Source organism: Catharus ustulatus, chromosome 1, assembly GCF_009819885.2.
Source record: "Catharus ustulatus isolate bCatUst1 chromosome 1, bCatUst1.pri.v2, whole genome shotgun sequence".
In the NCBI taxonomy this organism is placed as follows: domain Eukaryota; kingdom Metazoa; phylum Chordata; class Aves; order Passeriformes; family Turdidae; genus Catharus; species Catharus ustulatus.
The window spans coordinates 31,447,459-31,467,978 of record NC_046221.1 but is presented as its reverse complement, the minus strand read 5'-3'; the positions used below and the strand labels follow the sequence as shown (position 1 = coordinate 31,467,978).

Sequence of the window (20,520 nt, the reverse complement as noted above, 5' to 3'; positions counted from 1 at the left end):
GGCAGCTGAACAGAGCAATCTGATGACTTTCACTACAATACTTGTAAAGCTCTGGGTTTCACATCAAGTGAAAAGAGTGAGTGTAACTTTATCTGTTTCAAAAGAACACAAGGCTAACAAGCAGCATATCTAGAAGAAGAAAATAAACAGCAACTGAAGGCCTTTGCAAAAGCCCAGCAGTTCTGATTCCATCCACAAGAGGACAGTGAAACACAAACACATTCACTTCAGCTCCTATTCCTGCACTATCTTCGTTGGAAAATAAGATTATCAACTGAAAACAAACACGCTGTCGGAAATGACTCGGGAACAAGATTTTAAGCATATTTTCTCCTTTTTCTCTGCTGCAGCTGTATTTATTTCCAAAGAGAAAACCAAAACGAAACAGACATATTCTAGTAAGCAGGGACAGCAAAACTGAAGCAGTAAATGTTGAAACTGCAGCAAATGGGGTGGACTGAATTCTAACTGTGAGATCAAGTCTATTAGTAAATGATTTTACAAAAATAAGAGAAAAGGTACCAAATCTTTCTACTGATCATACTTTTTTATTCTCAAAATTCTGAAAACATACACTTTTCTGGGCCCTCCTTTTTTTTAAATCCTAATAACTGTGATTGTAAATCTCAGAGCATAATTTAGCTTCTTAACCCCCTATCCCAACAAAATGATTGTGTCTAAGTGCTTACTTTTGTTCTGAGACTAATCACTAAATTATAAAAAATCACCTTTAACTTACAAAAACTACTCTTGATTATAAATAATTGCCACCGACCAAGAGAAACGGACAAGCAAACCCCCAGCCTTTCATCCCATTTATTCAGCAGCAATCCACATTCCATTTGTCTAGACTAAATATAGCCGCGTTTATACAAGAAATCAATAGTGCTTGCAGAGAGCAGAGCAAAGACGTGAATATTTCATCAAACCCAGAGAGAAATGGCAATCAGCAAACTGACAGCAAACCGTGTAGGCTGACTGGCCTGCCAGATAAGTCTCCTGTGCTTGGACAATGGCTCATTGCCTGCAAGTCACAATCTTATCATCAGCTCTCTTCTATTTTTAACATTAATTGCATTGTAGGTGACAAAGGTTTATCATGTTTAAAGGGGAGAGATGGATTTTCTTACATCTTCTGTGACAGGATAATAAGCCTTACTAGGAGCAGTAACTGGAGCTCAGCAAACCCTGCAGGGTCTGGTTCACAATAGTGTTTGCAAACTGAGCCCCGCAGGGTTTGGGTCACAATAGTGTTTGCAAACTGAACCCTGCAGCTTATTTTGCAGATACTGGCTGAAAATCAGCCTCCACAGATCTGCACGGTGAGTCAGGCTGATTATACTTCTCATCATGGACCAGCATCCCATTTCTTTATTTTGAGAGAACATAGCATGAGGGCACCCCTTCAGATTTTTTTAACAATGGAAATTTCCTTTCACTGTTAGTAAAATCTGCAACTGAAACCAGGCTCAGTTTGGTAAGCCACACATTTTCTAGAATTTTCTCACACTCAAATAAAAAATTTAGCACCAGAATATCTACTTCATCAAGGTGATCTTAGCCTCATTCCTTAATGAGGGGAAAAACAAATATTAGGGTAGTTCAAGACTTGAATCCATAGAAATCAATATGGAATATTTAATGTAATTTCAGTGCCAGTGTTTGTCAACAAATAAAGACAAGCATTTACATCCTGGCATAAATATTGTTAAGAGTAAGGTTACCACCAATACTTCTAATAACTGCTGACATAGCAAACATTAACTTTTAGGGGTAATTACTGTCTTAAAAATGAACTAAGTAATAGTTAGCTGGGTAATAGTCAACCTCATCAATGACACTATTCTAAACAAGTAACTCCAAGATCACCAACCAAACTGAATGGTTTGCTACTGTCTGTTTCACAGTCCTAATGCCACAGGCCATTTACATTCTTACTTATTACTAGCTGACAAGAAAGAGACAAAGCAGCTCCGTGGAGCTACATCAGTGTGAAAAATGTGTAATGGAGCAGAGAATCAGAATCAGCGTCTTTAAAAGCTTTGACTTTTAGCTGAAGCATCTTCCTCCCCCCACCATGCCACTGCAATTTTAAGTCTCTAGAGAGCAAAGGCGATGCAGACTGGGGCTTTTTATGTTTTTTTAACCCCCTCTACATGGATATATATATTCTACAGGTAACAAAATATGTCCTAATGAGTGCCCTCAACTTCAAACATTACAAGGAGCAGTGGGATGCAGGATCTAAGCAACAGGATTCATAAAAATATTAGACAAAGAAGGAAAGGAATGGATAATGAAAACAAATATTAATCAGAGTTTGATCAAAGCTAACTTCACTTATTCTTCAGGATTTTCATATCACCAATGGAGCAAAGCTGCAGCAGACCCTGTCCTCACTCTCTCCGCTGCAGTCTGCAGCAGATCCTTCCCAACAGCTCTGCCAACTACAGAGCAAGCCTGGGATTCCTCTCTAAGGTTAAATAAAGACAAACTCTGGGCTCATGTCAGCTGTGGTGAATACAACAGTAAGCTGCAGAATATTAACTAAAAACGATACTGAAAGCTCAGTGATTCCAGGAAATATGCCAAAATTTGAGTACAAAAATATTTAATTTTCAGTTGCAACACATTGCAAAAGGCATATGTATTTATTTTTCCTATAAATACTCAATTGCCTTTATCTTGAAACACAACAACAAAAATAGTCTCAGAAGAGTGTCCATATCAATTATATTCCATAGATGGCACTTCCCACAGAGCTTTTGAAATTCTGTGGAAAGAAAATAAGACTTGAAAAATGGCATGCTTGTTGAATGATTTAGATGCTTGGAGCATGTGCAAAAAGAGGTAAAGGAGCTTGGTTTAACCCTCAGGCTTTGCATTTTGAAACTGTTTCTTACAATGGGAACACTGAACAACTGTTAAGTCTTTCACTAAAAGATGGCATTTCAATCTCTGTTTCTGGTGACTGGTTTAAATTCCTGGTGTATTAGAAACACAAATCTTCCAAATCACAAATGCTAAAGGAAAACATCAGAAAATAAAGCAGCCTGCTTTCTTACCACCATCTCCCAAGACGGGCAATCTTCTTTTATCTTGTTGGCAGTTACCTTTCTCGGCAGACATTTCTGCCACCTTTAAATCTAGGAACTTAAACAAGGTATGCTGTCATCAGCTGAACAGATGCCATTCCTGATTTGAGATGCAATCAAGAAGAATTCTAGTAGACTTGTTTATAGACCATCTTGTCTAGTACATCTATGATTCTTCCATAAGAGGAACTGTGTGGACTGCTGGGACTGCAGGCATCCAAATTAACCTTTTCCCAAAGGAATGTCTCAGTTACACTGTTGGGCTGGGACAGTAAAAAAGGCGGGAGACAGGAACAGGGCATGAAGCTGGTGAGCCTCATCCTCCTGCCTTGGTTGTTCAAAGTCAACTCACACAGAAGAAGCACTTAAGGTTCATAAAGTGAACAAAGAGGACTACAGAAATTGGAACACTAAAGTAAAACTACATCTGACAAAAGACAGATGACAAGTTTCTCCAACCAGCAGTATTAGGTAATAAAAACATATTCCTAAAAACACACAAAACCCAAGTAATATCTAGAAGAACCAGTATGCAAAGAAATGGCCACACCTTATGCCAGACAGAATCTGGGTGAAATATTACAAAAAAAAGAGAGTGGGAGTTTCTACCAGTGCTACTCTTTTGAACTCTGCTCTACAAAAAAGAGCACAAAGTTATTATTAACTTGTACAGTAATTTTCATAGCTTTCATATGCTTTTCATAAAGTGAAAACAAACTAGAATAATTTTGCACATTTTAGTGTAAAGGAAACTGGCTCCATTTGGCCTCTTCATACACAGAAAGTAAAAACCCTCCCTTTTTTGCAGAATTAGCCATCAGTCAGCCATTACATAATCAGAACACTGAGGAATTTATAGAAAAGAGCCCTAAATGCTGACAAGAGCGGAAGATTCACCCCCTCACCAATAAAGAGAACACTTTAAATTTACTCTACAATTTAAACCTAGAATTTTTTTAAACCAGATTTATGTGCCAACTCATTCAGGACTTGAAAAGCACTGATACCTGAAAAGCTATAACAGCGTCTTTGAAACAGATTGAAAAAATCTTTGAAAATACTGGAAAGATGAAATACCATAGGAGGCTGAAAGCCGGGTAAGAGGGAAATTTTGGCAGCAATGTGAACCACAAAGTAACTGGCAGGAGATGGGACAGAGAAGGACTGGCCAGGCAATAAGACATGAGCAGAGGATAAGACACAGGAAAAGGAGTTAAATTTCTGCTCTGAGGAGCTGCATTAGAGGGACACTGCTCACTCTGTAATCTAAGAGCAGCCCTGGCACAGTGATAAGGTGGCAGTGAGGCCACAGTGTAAACAAGGAGCTAACGCAGGAGCAATGTGTCTGTGGTGACGATGCTGGGAAATTAGGCAAGCAAAGTGGTTTTGAATAGCCATGACTAAAGAGGACTGAGACTGGCATCAAAACTGCCACAGCAAATGTTCAGTGCTCAGGGGTGCAGAAAATGTCCTAATCTGGAGCCTGTTCCCTGGAGGAGAGGCAGCTGGCAGTTTCCTGGGGGAAGCAGTGCCACAGCAAGACGGACCGCAGGAGCGAGAAGCTGAAATGTTAAGAATAACTAGTGACATCAGAAGTACAAGTCAGATGATCAATAAACTGTGAAAGGTTAGGTTACCTCCCATGGGATGCTTTTATCATTTCAGCTCTGGTAGCTAAAGTCTTGTACCTCAATTCTCAGCTGGCATAATCTGTCATTCCTCTGTTAACTTCAATACAGGCAAAGCTTCTTTATGCCACCTGAGAAGCTAGATGCAGAGCCTCTCTCAAGAGAGCAGGGGTGAAAGAAGACAGCCTTCAGAGCATCTCATTTTAGCATGGGGACAAAAAGCACACAGATTTATGATGACACTTATAAAACTTTTCTGCAATATATGGAATCACCAGTTTCTTCCTCCACTCCCTCAATTATGCTAGGGAGTGCATCAAACTGAAAAAAGTGTCACCTACATTTCACTGAATGTTATTAAATATTTTTGATTCATTATATATCCTCAACCCTACACTGGATTTTGGTTGTCACAGGCAAGGAAAGCAGAAAAACTGCAAATGAAAATGGAAATTTTCTTTCAAAGGTAGCACAATGACTTTTTTTGGCAGTTAAGTACTCAACTGCACTTTTAAAACTGCAGTTTTAAAGCTTCCTTACTTGGAAAAGGAAAAAAAAACCAAGAAATTAAGACACATTTCAGAACAGAAAAAGTATTTTCCAGTTATTTTCTTGGATTACCTCAAGAGTCAGTAATTATTTTAAAAAGTACTATCACCTTATTAGAAGTATAAGTGAACTGTCAAACTTGATGAGGCACTCAATTCAGTTTATAGTATTAAGGAGAAGTGTAATAAATTAAACTAGAAAAGTATTCCCCTTTGTTCGAAAAAAAAGGGATCTTATCATGATTATACCTTTTTCCTATTTCTTTTAAGTGTTTGCATACATGTCATAATGAGAAGTAAAATAAATGCAAACAGTGATCTGGGCTTTGATTTACCATACTCTTATTTCCCCAGGGCCTGGAAAGGAAGCTCAAACAACCACAAACTTCTAAAATATCAGTGAGAGGCCTTGAAATACCAACACTGAAGTTACAGTTAGCTGGCCTTTGTAAAGAATCAAAGGCTTTATTATATTGATTTACTAAAATCAGATTCCTTCTCTCCAAATAGGCATTTGAGTCAAACACTCATAACAAGCACAAACATAAATGCCATCTAATTTGTTAGCACCAGAAATTTTCTTAAATATCATAGTGTTTGCTGTTTCTTCTGTACTGAATACATGAGCAAAAATTCCACTTAGGAGCTTGCCAGAGTTCATGCAAATATCAGGCCAACCACTTCTGTCACAGGAATAAAGGCAAATGTTCCCAGTAAATCACATCAGAACATGAAACACTTTCAAACTCAAACCTGGGATGATCTGCTATCAAGAAATCCAAGTTGAGCTATATTTGGGGTTCTGAGTTACTTTATTTATATTCCACCTAGAAGAACCCTTACATACAAGTTTCTCTATACCTATCAGCACACAAGCATATCTTCACTTTCCAGAATAAGCCTTTTTGATATAAGAAACATGAATATCCTAAATTCTAGATACTACTGCTGCAGGCAAGATAAAAACAGAACAAAGTTAAATGCACATATAGTTAAAATGCAGAAATTCTATGTAACTTTATTCTCAGTTCAAAAATCTATGACATACTGATGATTCCATTAGATAATGATAATAATTCAGTGTTAGTTATGGCATCAGGTTAACCAAATAGACACTAATATGCCCTCTGTATGGTATCCATGCAAAAAAGTGTCAGGGGAGAATATAAAACAGCATTCTTTTGGTTGTGGATCTTCTGTGCAGAAATCAGTACCCCTGTCAATGAGAACCCTGTGAAGATGCCAACTCAGGTTCAATTTGGTGGCAGTATCCCTTACTACTTAAAGAACTAAATAGGCACGATGTCTCCAAGTCAGCAAGTACCAGCTCATCAGTATCTTCCAGTCACTTCAATAAAAACTTAAAATTAACTGATTAAATTGAAAGCACAATTCATAATTGTGTCTGTGCACTTGCATACATACATAATTATTGCATCATATTCTGAAATGCTAAGAAAAAATTATGGAGCAGACATGATACAAAAGGCTCCTCTCACCTCCCTTTTTAAAACTTGTAATGATTGATGCCACACCCACATGAGATGTTTTCAATTGTGTCAGTACCATTCCACATAAAAAGAAAGCGCACCAAGGCCCCCAGGTTGCTAGGGATGACTGAAAAGGCACCACTGAAGGTTCCAGAGACCTGCAATCCTTGCCTCATCACTGATGCAGAGGCAATACAAGTCTGCTAGAAAGGGTACCAAATACATCCAGAACTTAGGATTTGCACTTACTTTTCTATCATCTCTTCTCCACCCTGTGAATGCTGCAAACACACTTGTGACATTGTTGAGTTTACACCTGCTGAATAATTCACAGCAGTGGGGCTACCACTATTCTAATTTTAAGGTGATGACAGAGAGAGAGGAGGGGAGGGGAAAAAGCTCTTCCTTGAAAAGAGGGTATCAAAACAGCCACCATTTGGGCATGCCAGCAGGTATGTCCTGAGGTATCACAGGGCAGCATGCTCCAAGCAAGTAAGACAGTGGGTGGAGGTTTGCTGAACAAGTATCTCCAAATAGCATTGCTATTTCAGGGGTGTGACAGCCAGTGCTCCAAACAAAACCCTTGGAAGGCAAGACGTAGGGCAAATCTTTCAAGGAACTGTTGGCAACTTTGTGTTTTAGGGAAAAAGATGACTGACCCCAAAAATGCATTGAAAAGGGTATCTTCCAGTTCCTGTTGTTGTTGTACATGCTCCCCAAAACACTACAATAATTTGGGGTTTGGTTTTTGTCCTTTTTGCTGCATAGCAAAATCTAAAATTTACATGTAACTTCTTAGACTGACAACCTACCAAGAAATCAAGAAAAGTCCTTCTATTATTCCAATGTTTCTTGTAAATATTTATGCAACATCCTGATCAAGCATTGAGCTGAAAATAGTGTTGATCCTAAGCATAGAAACAGGGAGGAGTGAACAGAAACCTTCCCCAGAGGAGAAGAAAAATGCAACAGAAGGATATTAATGCCTTTTAAAGAATCTTTCTAATGAGATAGTAAATGTCATGCCAGTTGGAAAGTGGTAACACAATACTTCTTACTGTGCTAACTCAGAAGTAAAGCTCTTATGTATTCTATGCAGAATTAACAGTTGCAGATGTTTATTAGCAAAGATGCATCTGTTTGTATTATGCATTTTTTTCCTATTCTGCTCCCCTTTGTCCCACACTGCCTTGAACTCCAGCACACTCAGGGGACTCTCTCTCCCTCTGCTCCTATAAAGCACCAAGCATATTTGCACAGCGACTGAAAAAAAATGAATAGATAACACTAAATTGTTGGTTTGCTGTTTTCTAAATTGCTGGATTACTGATACCTAGCAGCAGAAGAGGTGACAGCATGTATAGAGAAAACACTGTGGGTAAGGCAGGGAAAATTAATGGAAAAGATCCCAGTAATGATGAAAAGCAAAGGAAAGGCAGGGTTTATTAGATGGCAGCATTTAATCAGGAGTGGCAGAATATGAAAAGCAGAAACAATGCTAATATAACTGATGGGAATATTAGGCAGCAGTCAAACCCCAAGGTTGGATGGATAACTATGGCAGGAGGCAGAGAACACAAGCCTCTCTACAGAAAGTTAAGGAGGAGTTACTGAGGAAGGTCCCTCTCAGCTTGGTGAAAGGCTGTGAAGGTTTCAAAAGTCTTCATCCAATTTATTTTCTGCTGCAGACAGACTATGTCTTTCAGGAAACAACCTTGACTACCATGCAGATGGCCTCATTTCCATCACTGAGACCTTACGTAAGGCAGCCACTCCAGTAAAAGAGATTACATAAAATATATGAAAAGCATTATGAACTCATAAGCAAGGAAATGCCAATCTTCTAGGATGCTTTCTTATATTTTCATCTCATTAATGTGAAGACAGTTGTGGTTTTGTAGAGTATAGATCCAAACCATAATCATTTGCAGTAAGTAATCACAAAAAGTCTCTCTTATATTGCCATTTGGGATTTGGGGGAATTACTTGAAAAATGGAGACAGACATCTCAGGTTCAGAGTTGTAATCCAAATACTGAAGAATTATTCCTTTTATACTAAAAGGGTGTCTTGGCAAAGATAAAGTCTTAGATGTTTACTTTTAAAATCAAATAATGTTCTCAAGCTGAAAAAAAATCCCAAGCTAGGTATAAAAGACCTTGTTCATGTAATCATGTGACACACTTAGCATCATTACTATTACACTACTTATGTAAATTGCACCTTTCCAATTTTTTTCAATTTTCATCATAGTAAATTATTTCAAGCCTACTTTTTCCATATCTTGTGTTTACTTCCTTTTGACAATCTACTTTGATTTATTGAAAAAGGGCTGTAAATTTCTTCTTGAAATTCAAAATATAGCAATACCAACCTACTACTAATGCTACAGTGTATGAGAGCAAGAAAAACTATTTCTATGCTTTTTCATAATGCTGTAACACTAAACTTAGAAAATATTATTAATGATTTGTGCTCTCCAGAATGGAGGGATGTTTGAAAAGCTCTCTTTGGAATGCAGAGACTTGGTTTCAACCACCAGAGGGAGTCAATTTGATGTTTCAGAACAACTACAAAATCAGAATGAACAGAAAAAGCACTGAGAAGAGCTAACAAATATCGCTACTGAGTTCAGATTTATGTGGATACCAAACCTAATCAAAATAAAGTTTAATTGGGGGTCTTTTTAGTGAGATAAGAAAATCACCTTTTTCACTTCAGGTGCTCATTAAAAAAATTCCTACTAGCATATTTTTCTTATAGGATTTCAGATTAACAAAATTTTAAGGAATAGAAATATTTTACATAAGAACAATGCAACCTACTACTCTTTCTTAAGTTCAAGACACTGCTGTACTCAAAAGCCTTTTTACCAGTTGTAAATACAGCAGGTTTTTTTCAGTTTATTTATGGTTCGGTCAACTCAATCAGTAAGCAGAGTTATGGATTTACTATGGTGAGCATGAGAAATAAACAGACATTTCTCCTCACTGACATACATTTGCCTTTGAAATTTTTAAGAGTTGGAAAAGCAAGCTGCAGAAATTATTAAAATGACAGCAACTTTCTCATACATTAGCTGGAGATATTTTCTGTGGTTATTACGCTAAACAAACACTGAAAAAATGGTTCTGCATTCTGTAATGTTACAGACACTAATAAACCACTTCTAAAATTCCATCTGTGATGTCAAAAGAACAACAGACATTGCAAATTTCTATGTAATTCTGATGCCACTTAGCAAGTGCAGAAAACTGAAAAAGCCAAAAATTATTACCCATTTTTGTTTTTCCACATTTCAGCAGCTCCATTTTTCTTCCTAGTGAGTTGGTTTTTTTCTCTCTTCATCTCATCTGATCTGCAGAAAATGGGCACTTCCTCAGTTTCAAATGAGTCTTTCTCAAGGAAGATTTGCAAGAAATTAAATTTCCTACTAAGAAGTCTACAAAAATCAGTGGGAACTCTTCTCAAATTTCAAACTCAAGTTATAGAAACCCACAGATCAGGCCTGGAACAGGCACACTAGACTAATGGAGTCAAGTACTAGAAATTACTCTTCAAGAAACTCTCCGTGTCCTTTGAGAATCTCAGCCTAATAATTTAAATAAGTCCTAGTCATAGGGAAACTCCCACCCCCCACTTAACACATTAATCACTCAGAGCAGAAGTTCCCTCTCACCAGACCTAAGATGAACAACTCTCAGCACATTTAGTCCTGTTGACTGAGCTTTTGAACCTGGCTGGAAATATCATTACCAACAAGCTAAAATTCTGCAACACGAGAGGCACCTTGCAAGTAAGTGTTTAAGTTGTGCACTCTAAGCAGAACTTTCTGTGATCAATGAGATGGCATGTTATGGAATTATTGCATCAGGCATTGCATATTAAGGACTCAGAGAAAAAATCAGTGCAACTAATTTAAGGTTTGCCATGGAAAAGCTCTATTACTAATTTTAAGGTAAAGCACTGAGAGTAGGATTGCTACCATAAAGAATTTATTAATATGTTTGCTTTGACATGAAACAAGCTGGAATGTAGCTTGAATTGTCCTCATCAAGGTTCTACCTTCATCAAGGTTTTTCTACTTAGAAAAATGTTTTTTTTTTTCACAGAAATGTGAAAATTCTTCCTGACTGCTTCCCTTCTTATAGTTCTTATATTTGTGCCATGCACGCTTATATCTTAGGGTTATGCTGCTAAGAAACAGGAGTTTATTTTGGCGAATGAGGTTATTTTCACTAATTTTTAGATGTGCTTGCGTTTGTTTTTTTCCCCTTCATTAGGATCTGTTAGTGCAAACCTGAACTGAAATTTCTACACTGTTATGAATTTCCCAATAGCCAGTTTGGCCAAGCACTGTCTCTGATGACTGTAAGTTCAAGCAATTAAATGAATGCTGAGACCATGGTAGCATCCATAAAGCATGTTTCACACCATGTCCTAGGAACTGAAGGTGATGAATACACCCCATGAAGCTGACTTCCCCCTGCTCACCAGCATAAACCACCACGTCCCAGAACTAACACAAAATCTACACAATCACTAGCTACTCGTCACTGTGGACAGAAGCACTCTGCAGAAAGTACTGGAATTGTAGGGTCTGGACATAGCATATATAGGGAGAGAATGACCAAGTGTCAGCTCACCTGCAGGAAAGGATGTCTGAAGTGCAGCCAATGGAGATGACACTGATTTCACTCATTCCAAGCATGTGAGTACTGTCCTGTCAATTGAGAGCTATGCTCCTGATGAAACACCTCAGAGAAAAGCTTACACCCAATATTGTCTTTCACTTTCTCCACAAATCAGAGTCCCAAAGTGACCAATGGATGGTCTTGGTTTAAAAGGGCTTACTTAGGCACCCATAAAATTCCATATCACCTCCAATCACATCTATATCTGGACACAAAAAAAGAAAACTGAAGTTGCTAGTCAACACACATATAAAGCAGGTTCTGACCTTAAACACCTTTTGAATACAATTAAAATAAATGGCTCCACTTTCACACCAGACATGATTAAAAAAATAGCATATGATCTTTTTTTAAAAAGTAACAACAACCAAATGTCACAGTCCATTATCATTTTTATTCATCCATTTCCAGAATTTGTACCATCTTTTATACAGTTTGCTCCACCTCATCTTAGAGGACATTCTGATAAAGTAGAGAGCTGAGAAATATGTCTTTTTCTGAAATAAACGTTGCTCAGTTCTAAGAATTTGCACAATTCACTTCCTTAGCTCTTCCTTGACAATGTCTATTTAGAAGAGATCTATTTATTCCTCACCACATTTCACAGTTCCTGTTTCTAAATGAGAATCATACTAACAAAGGGTAGAGAAAGACACAAGCATGACTAAAGAAACCAAGGCTGTTTTTTTCTAATGTAGGTACAGTGATGTTTCCAGAGGGGAAAAAATGCCAAAACCTTCAAAGATGGACCTCAATTGCAATTTGCCTTTCAAGACTTTCTGATCTTGCTGAAAAAGAGCAAAGTATAAGGATGTTTAAGATAAAATGACTCATTGTAGATAAATAAATTACTCTATAAATGGTTTCCAATTTACTGTTCATATGTAAAGGTCAAAACTGACCTTCTTCCAAGAAACAGATCTGTAACTATTTCATAAAAAATGATTGTCTGTTTACCATTATTGTCACACTGGATTACAAGCACTTCTTCCTTCCTGTAGTACAGTGAACATCATGTTAAAATAATTTCAAGATGATATATGGTATTTTTAAAAAATACCCCATTGGAGCAAAAGGAATCCACTTTCCACAAATTCACTCTGTGCATAGTTATTACTCATCTCATTATTTTCTGCTTAAACTAAATTACCTAAGTACTCTTTCATACTGCAGTATTTTCAGGGGAAAAAACCCTCAAATACATAGAAACCTGCTGAAAGAATATGAAGATCACAGCACAGACAGTAAAAAGAGCAATGGAACTGTGGAAAAAACTCCAGCCAAACACAACCATATTTAAGGAGATCATGTAGCAAAATTCAGATTTTTTTGTGTGCTTTGAACAGATGGTGTGTATTTGCTCCTTCCCATGCACTTTATAAGCTCTTCACCATCGTCTCCAGGTACTACTTTTGACTATGGAACATTTGCTAGTGCCTCCTCCTGCTGTGAAACTTCACTGGCAGGGTCACCTAAACAGGGGTATACGTTGGCATGGGCATGCAGGGCTGTCCTGATCCCTTCCCTGCGGTTTCCTTTCCCACAGTAGGCTACCCAATATTCCAAGGCACAGCCTGAACCAGTATAAACTTCCTGCAAAATGACTGTGGTTCCATTCCTCAGCTCAACCTGGGGCACCAGGGACTGACCACAGTCTCTTGAGTACAGATGTATCAACATGCTACTGGAGTTGTTGAGTAATATGATTAATGTATTGAAATACCTGTATTCACTAGCAGAGTATGTTCTTCACCATTTTCTCAGGCTTTTTGGAATCCGTAGCTTGCAATGTCATAAAAGATTAGAATAAAACACAACCCATGAGTGTTTCTTCTCAAAACACCTTTTTGGCCACAACATGAACTCCACTGCATCCCTGTGTGCCATTAAAGTGAGTAATCTACTTGAAAGCAATATTAATTGAAAAGTATCTTGAAAAAGGGAAACCATTGAAATTTTGTTCCATTTAGATCTATATATAATTTTATATTGATCTTAATTTTAAGATTTATTTTATTTTATTTTACTATGAAAACATGCTACAAATAGCTTATTCAAAAACTGCAGAAGCATTGGGGTCTGCTATCATAAATCAAAGTAAAAAAGAGCAACTAAGAAAAAAGTAGCATTGACTTCATCTGAAGTTTACATTTCCATTTTACATATAAATATATATATAACTATCTATATATACAAAGAGAGCTAGACTAAGAAACAGGCAGTGTAAGGCCCTGCCAAGAGCTGCAAAATAAAGAACCATTTGGATCATACTAGAAAAGAGCATTTCTTCTTACATAATGTTCCAGCTAAGGGTTAGTACGGAAATCTAGAGAAAAATGGTTCAAGTATAGCCATTATTAAATCCAAGAAGAACTTAGAATTACACCTCAGGGAGCTAAGCTGCTTCACGCTGTGCATAAGCTGCACATCTCCTCTCCCAGCAGTTCTCGGCAGCCCTCCCAAGCAGGGTGCAGACTGTTACAGATCTGCTGCCATAATCCTCTCCCGGAGGAAAGGAGGAGCTCCCTTGCCTTGCTTTAGGAAAGGAGATGACACACAGGCTGAAGTCACTCTGAGTATGTGCTGTTTGAGTCTTAAAGTGACACAACTACAGCCAGTGATAGGCCTGATTGCCTTAACAGAGTCCATGAGAAGCAAGGGCAAGAGCTGTTAAACAAGCAGGAGCTGAGTAAGCAGGGACTGCAAAGAATTATTTCTTCACGGATGAATATGATTTCTACACCCCATGCTTAGCTAGTAAAACATAATCCTGTACTTAATACAATTAAGTCAATTAACACCATATGAACACTATTTAAAAACTTGTCAAGTTGGACAGCCCAACGCCTTGGGAACAGCCTTCATTCAGCAATCATAAAACCACTTTTACATTAAGCAGAACTTTTGCAGCAGAGGAGGACCACTTCAGAGCAAAAAATAGCCCGTAACTGATACTGACAACTTCCAGTAGCAGCCTCCCAGCCATCTCAGTGACCTCTCAAAGACAGAGCCACCAACATGAAGCCAATAGTCTTTAGCTAGTTTCAAACTAAGTAAAAAAGCCAACTGCCAAGAAGACCCAGCCAGACATCCACAGAGCTGCTAAACTGCTTTCCTGAGGCTGTCTGCCAGTGGGATTGTGTACCAGAGGCAGTGGGGTGAGAAGGGGATCTGCACTGCTAGACAAAGCTCTGCTCCCCCCAGTGACACATCCATTTTCTGCCATTCCCCACTTGATGAGTGGGTGCAATATGGGGCAGGAACAGTCAGGTAAGGACAGAGCAGGAAATCACACTCTTGGTCTTTCTAAGATTGCTTGTGGTCCTTTCCCTGTGCTTTCCTGCTTACAGTTGGCTTCATAGCACCAGCAGATGCAATAAGACAGAGGAATGATGGAAATAATTTCTTCATTTCCTTTGTGATTCACATTGGCACACAGTAAAAACAGCTCCCTTAAGCAAGGTGGCGAAGAAGGAAGTATGAGAACCTCATAGATTGTAATAAGACAGAATAATGAGAAAGGGGTGCCAACTCCAGGTCTAAAGCTGATAACTCTAATGAACCTCTGCAAGATGGTAGACCTTGAAGCTTGCGTTTGGGGTGAAATAATCCATGTTTACCAACTGTTTACCAATATCCACAGGCTTGTTAAGATCCAAGATCATTCTGCTGTGACTTTGACACATCTTAAAGGACAAGGAGTTTTTAAGTCTCTCTACAGTCTAAGTATGCAACTAAGGATCACAAATAAATACCTGTTGCTTTCCTTCATTCTTACACATTTTGCTCACATCTTTTGGTCAACTTCTTCTGGCTGCTAAACCTTACCAGAGTACTTACCTGTACAACAGTTCTCTTAGCCCAACAGGCGTATCACATTATTTTGCTGATCTATGATAAAGCAGGTAATTTCAGAGAGGAAAACTTAAATGGGTGAAAAGGCACTGAGGGAAGTCATGCATTTAACCACACTGCATTAAAAAACAGATGTGCAGAGATCTGCAAGTTTTTAGAGTATTTACAGAGCTAAAAAGCATTCAAAAGAAAATCTGTGCCTTTCATGTTGATTTCTAACCTTTCTCCTGCCTCCTTTGACCCATGGTCCCAGCAGAGTCCTGCTTAGAGTCAGTCTGCCAATACTTTCCAGGCCATGGCAAAGTAATGTTACTCAGCATTTCTGAAAAGGGGGACTGGTGTATACACACATGGCCAAGCTGGAGCCTCTTTTCTGCTCTCCACACTCTTCAGGGACAGAGCAGAAAAAGACAGTGACAAATCTATATGCAGAAGCAATTAGTTATTCACACTGTGAGTGTGCTCTCCCTCATGGACATTTTGCAATCTCTCTTATCTGGGCATGTATATTTGAGCACATATATAATAAAACCTGATTGATTACACTGGAAATTTCCCTGCTACTACATCTTAATATTTACATTGAAAAATAAGAATTTGCTGCCTCTTGAAATCATCTTCTGAAATGTCTTTCTGGATCTTAAACTGCACCTTTCAATTACCAGTTTAATGTATTAATGTGTAAATGTTAACGCTGCAGTTTTTGTGAGTATTGTGTAATCCTTTCGTCAGAAATGTTACAACGTGGTGTTATTTATGACAGTCTTCTCTAATGCCAGTTTCCCTTCTGAAAACCACCATACAATTTGCTTTTCAGATCATATTAATTAATCCATCATCGGATTAAACTGCTATCATTTGTTATTTGTTATGCTGTTAGCAAACTGCTGGGTCTTACTAACTTCCATGTAGTTTGCGTAAAATTTAATATCATCTCCATTACAAAATGCTTTCAAAGCTAAAAAAATGGTCTTTAATCTGAAAGTCCTGTTGCATGGCATGTTTAATTTATAAGCACTTTCATCTGTAGTCACTTTTTCCTGCCACATTTTTGTTTGCAATTTTGATGGCAAACTGCAGACAACAGAGCAGTCAGCTCTACATGAAAGTAAAGACACAGAGCAGATATCTACTGCTTAGACAAGTATGCAAAAGACAGCAGAATGTACAATTCAGAGCACAACAGCTCTTTGTGGATAAATGATGAAAGATATAATTTCTTCCACTGAGTGGTGAGTATGCATAACAAATAGCTGTACCACTGTTTGGTTTGTGGGTTTTTTTAAAGAATGTACCACAAAACAGAGAGAAGTACATGGCTGGGATCTGCACTCTTTACTGACCATTTCAGTAGTGTTTCTATAAATATGGCACATGAGCAGCTATAGAAATAGATTTTAAAAATAGGTCATAAGCATTAGGAGCAGATTATACTGTACAGGTGGGAAACAATGATTTCTGGCACAAATACAGATTATGTCTGTGTTCAACATGTAGGAAGTCAATACAAATCAGCTGCCACCAGTGCTGGAAGAGCTCATGTCATTGCAGAGCACAGCATGAATCTTTGACACAGCTCTACTGCCTTCCTTAAGATATTTCTATCTCAAGGGAGTAAAAAGTCAGAAAACAGAAACATTTTTAATGTGGGTTGTGTGAATAGACCTGTGATGTGTGCCTATGATAAAATAAGATTGCATATTCCTGATTACTGCCAGTACTGTGTGAAAAACTACAGAGAAATACACAGAAAAGAAAGGAAACTTGCTATTCCTAGAAAACTCATAGCTAGGGCAATTCAGGTACAAAATGAAGGCAAATTTTCTCATGGAAATTTTGTTTATGAAAGCTGAAGAGCACAGTGTGGTGGGATGCTCTTCAGAAACCTACTTGCACAGCTCTTCTTTGCCTATCTGGAGTGGGATAGGCACCTCACTACCCACCAAGATCGCTAACTACTTTCCTAACAGGCATAAGAGAAGCACCATCCTGGCTGTCTTCCTCCTCCTGAGATTCATTTTTTGGACACAGCACTCTTCTGTCCTTGTCTTTCCAGTTCTCTTTAAAGGAAACACTAAGAAAGGAGAGTATGGTGCCAAACCAACCATAGGAAAGCAGTCACATACTTGCAACAATTCTTACAGATGGCATTTTCTTTAATATTCAAAAAAATTGTACCCTCCTATAAAGTTCAATATCTTGATAATCATGAAAAATATGACATATATCAAACCCTTGCTTTTCTCAGTCACTGAGTTTCAAAATAGCAGATTTTCCTTTGCAGTTAGTAAGTTATTCCTCATTTCTTCTGATTTTGCTTTCTGTAAGGCAGAAAGAAAGGGAGAAGGGTGGAAAACCTGCACAAACAGTACTTTCCACAACTGCAATGTTCAATGTAGCATACATAGACAGACTTCCAGAGGAGAAACTGAAACTCAGATTTGGACTCAGAGTATAATACAGCTTTATTCCCCTTTGTTTTGTTTTGCTTTGCTTTGCCAGGAAGAAAATACGGAAAGAATATGCAGAACACCAAGAAATCAGTGTTCTCCAGAGAACTAAATCTCAATCGACGTCTAATTTACACCTAAAATTCCTAACAATCAGTTGAAATCAATTCTAGATTGACTGCTCTCACAGATCCATATGAATTCATAGAACAGTCCCCATCAGGCACAACTCTTGAAAGAGTAAAAAGATTCCCCACACAGGTTTCAGTGACTGGCCAAAATACACCAACCACAATCCTCAGCAGAAAACCATGCAGGGAAATGAAGAAACAATAAGTATTTCCAGAGATCAACTGCCAGTTGAAAACTAGTGGAGAGACAACTACTTCCTTCAAAAATGTATCTTCATTCATATGGAATCCAAGTGATGTGCTTTAAAAGGCTCTTCAACAGAACTCTTTGACATCTGTAATAATGCAATTTTATGCAAACTTAATGCAATATATTGGCTTTTTTAGCTACTGCTACTAACTATTCATACTGCTAATCATCTTAACATTTTATTTCCTGAGAACTGAATAGAGAATGTAACAGAAAATGTTAATCAACTGTCCATATATATATTTAAATAGGATATGGTTATTAAATTAGATTTTAAATTGGCACTAACTTCAAGCAGACACTCAAGAACAGGAAAAAGTAGATTTATGGCTGTTAGTCTACATCAAACATTGAATCACAAGTGCTTGTTTTTTCCAAAGGGCTTCTTTCTCTCATCTGTTCTCCAACTCTCACCATATTCCTTGCACTCAGCTTCTAATTCTCAGTTCCTAGCCATCAATACAAGCTCAGTGTTCCAGTTTATCCTATCAAGTTTTTCTCTTTCCTACCCAGGGAAAGCAAGAAGAGTAACTGAGCACAGGAATGACAGATGTCCCTTCAGTACTTGGATCCAGGTTCAGATACAGCCTAGAGCTGCCAAGAACCAAAACAGCTGAGCTCTGAAATGGAGCACATTCAAATGTAGATGAGAAGAAATCTTCAGGTTATCTACACAGCTATACAACTTCTATATCACAGAAACTGTGGTTTTATCAAAATCTTTATATTGGCCAGATCCTTACAAAATAAGTAGATAAAATGCATTTTCTAGTGTGACAACAATAGTATGTTCCTCCCACAACAAATTCTATAACTTTTACCCCTGAATCTGCACAATCAACACGCTCTCAAAGATCTGCAGAAATTTTAATATGAGGCCTGCATGTGAGCCATGGCAGCAAAGCAGGTAAGGTGACCCTTTATGGGTTTGCTTTGCATTTCCCTGTCATTGCAATATCACCAGTCTCTAGCAGCTTATCACAATTTATTTCGCTCCATGCTCATCTGTGGTTTGTACTGTTGCTGAATGTGGAGGTGAGCTACTGTAAATCAGTCTTGGACGAAGCAGATGATCTAAAATCAAGGAATATAACACAAGAAATTAAAAGACTTAGAATAACTGACTATTAATGTAATTCAGATGCCACAGAAATTTTGATTTGGTAAAAGTCACGCTTCATTGAATTCAGTGAAAACCTTCCACTGGGGAAGATGAAGTGTACAGTAGGTGAGATGAGAATACCAGAGAAATAGATTGGATTTTTTTTACCCAAATTTGGTAATTGCTACATGGAGGTAGATGTGTTTAGATTAAAATCTGATTTGCATTAAATTCTCTTGCAATATACATTAATTTATTCCTTTGGGCAAATCCTTATCATTTTTTAAAATAAAAAGTAAATTCCAACGTGATACAGAGAAACAAAATCCAACATATTTAAAACTTATGTATATATCCCTTAATATCAATACTTATTTTGCCTCTAATTTTGAACGTAATTAAATCCTTCAAAGATCCTCAACTGAAAAACCAAGGGTATTTTTTTCCAAAAGCACATATTAACAAAAACCAAACCAAACCAAAAGAAACAAAACAAACAAATAAGCAAACAAACAAAAAAAAACCCACCTGAGGAAATTCATTGTACGGTAATGCAATTGAAACAAAGCTGCTCTTAAGAAACATTTATCACATCTCTGTGGATGCAACAGTTACTACATGGCGTCATGACATTACAAAATCTTGTAATTTGTTACAAGCAATCTTGCTTCTAAGAATGAAATGTTTGGCAATGTCGGATGCCAAAGTTCTCATTTTTTTGTGGTGAGAATTTAGCTGGCATAAATCTTTGGAATTAGCTTGCATCAGATGTAACTTTAAAGTTTGCAGCATCAGTGCATTTTCTCACAAGATGTTGACAGTAAGAGCTTGCATTTTCAGCAGATATGGGCAATCACTTCCTCCCCCTTTTCAAAGACAAAGCTCTGCACTTCTAAGAAAACAGAGATCTAATGAAAAATAGTATTTCGTCAGAAGCCCTTTACTCTTCAAAGGATTAAAATCCACTGAGGATAGTTTTAGTTGAAATGAGTAACTTCTATACACAAAATTTATTTGAGGAAGTTTCCTGACCAAAGAGACACACAATGTTAGTTTCACTTCATGATACTATTCCAATACAATTCCAAAACAAAATTATTTTCAGTGTAATCATATTAAGCTGTTTAAATATAAATTTTAAGTGTTTTTATATTTCCTGATAGTTAATTTAATCTTGGCTCATTTTACCCTGGAGTGAAACCCCACCTTATTCAGTTACTGAATATACAGAAAATTTACTGCATATTTATCATGTGTCAGAACTAATGACATCAGTGA

General features: G+C 37.6%; 1 protein-coding gene across 15 annotated transcripts in view; it reads right to left on the bottom strand.

The window, feature by feature from the left end:
• HDAC9 (histone deacetylase 9) overlaps positions 1-20,520 on the bottom strand; it is a 462,497-nt gene that overhangs the window by 230,746 nt on the left and 211,231 nt on the right. Inside the window, exon 1 of one of the 15 annotated variants that reach the window (XM_033083081.2) lies at positions 10,038-10,058. The exons of the other annotated variants lie outside the window; for them this stretch is intronic. Within the exon in view, the coding sequence (XP_032938972.1) occupies positions 10,038-10,041 (4 nt within the window). The 5' untranslated portion in view covers positions 10,042-10,058. Of the gene's footprint in view, positions 1-10,037; positions 10,059-20,520 lie in introns of those variants that run through there. 15 annotated transcript variants of the gene reach the window in all.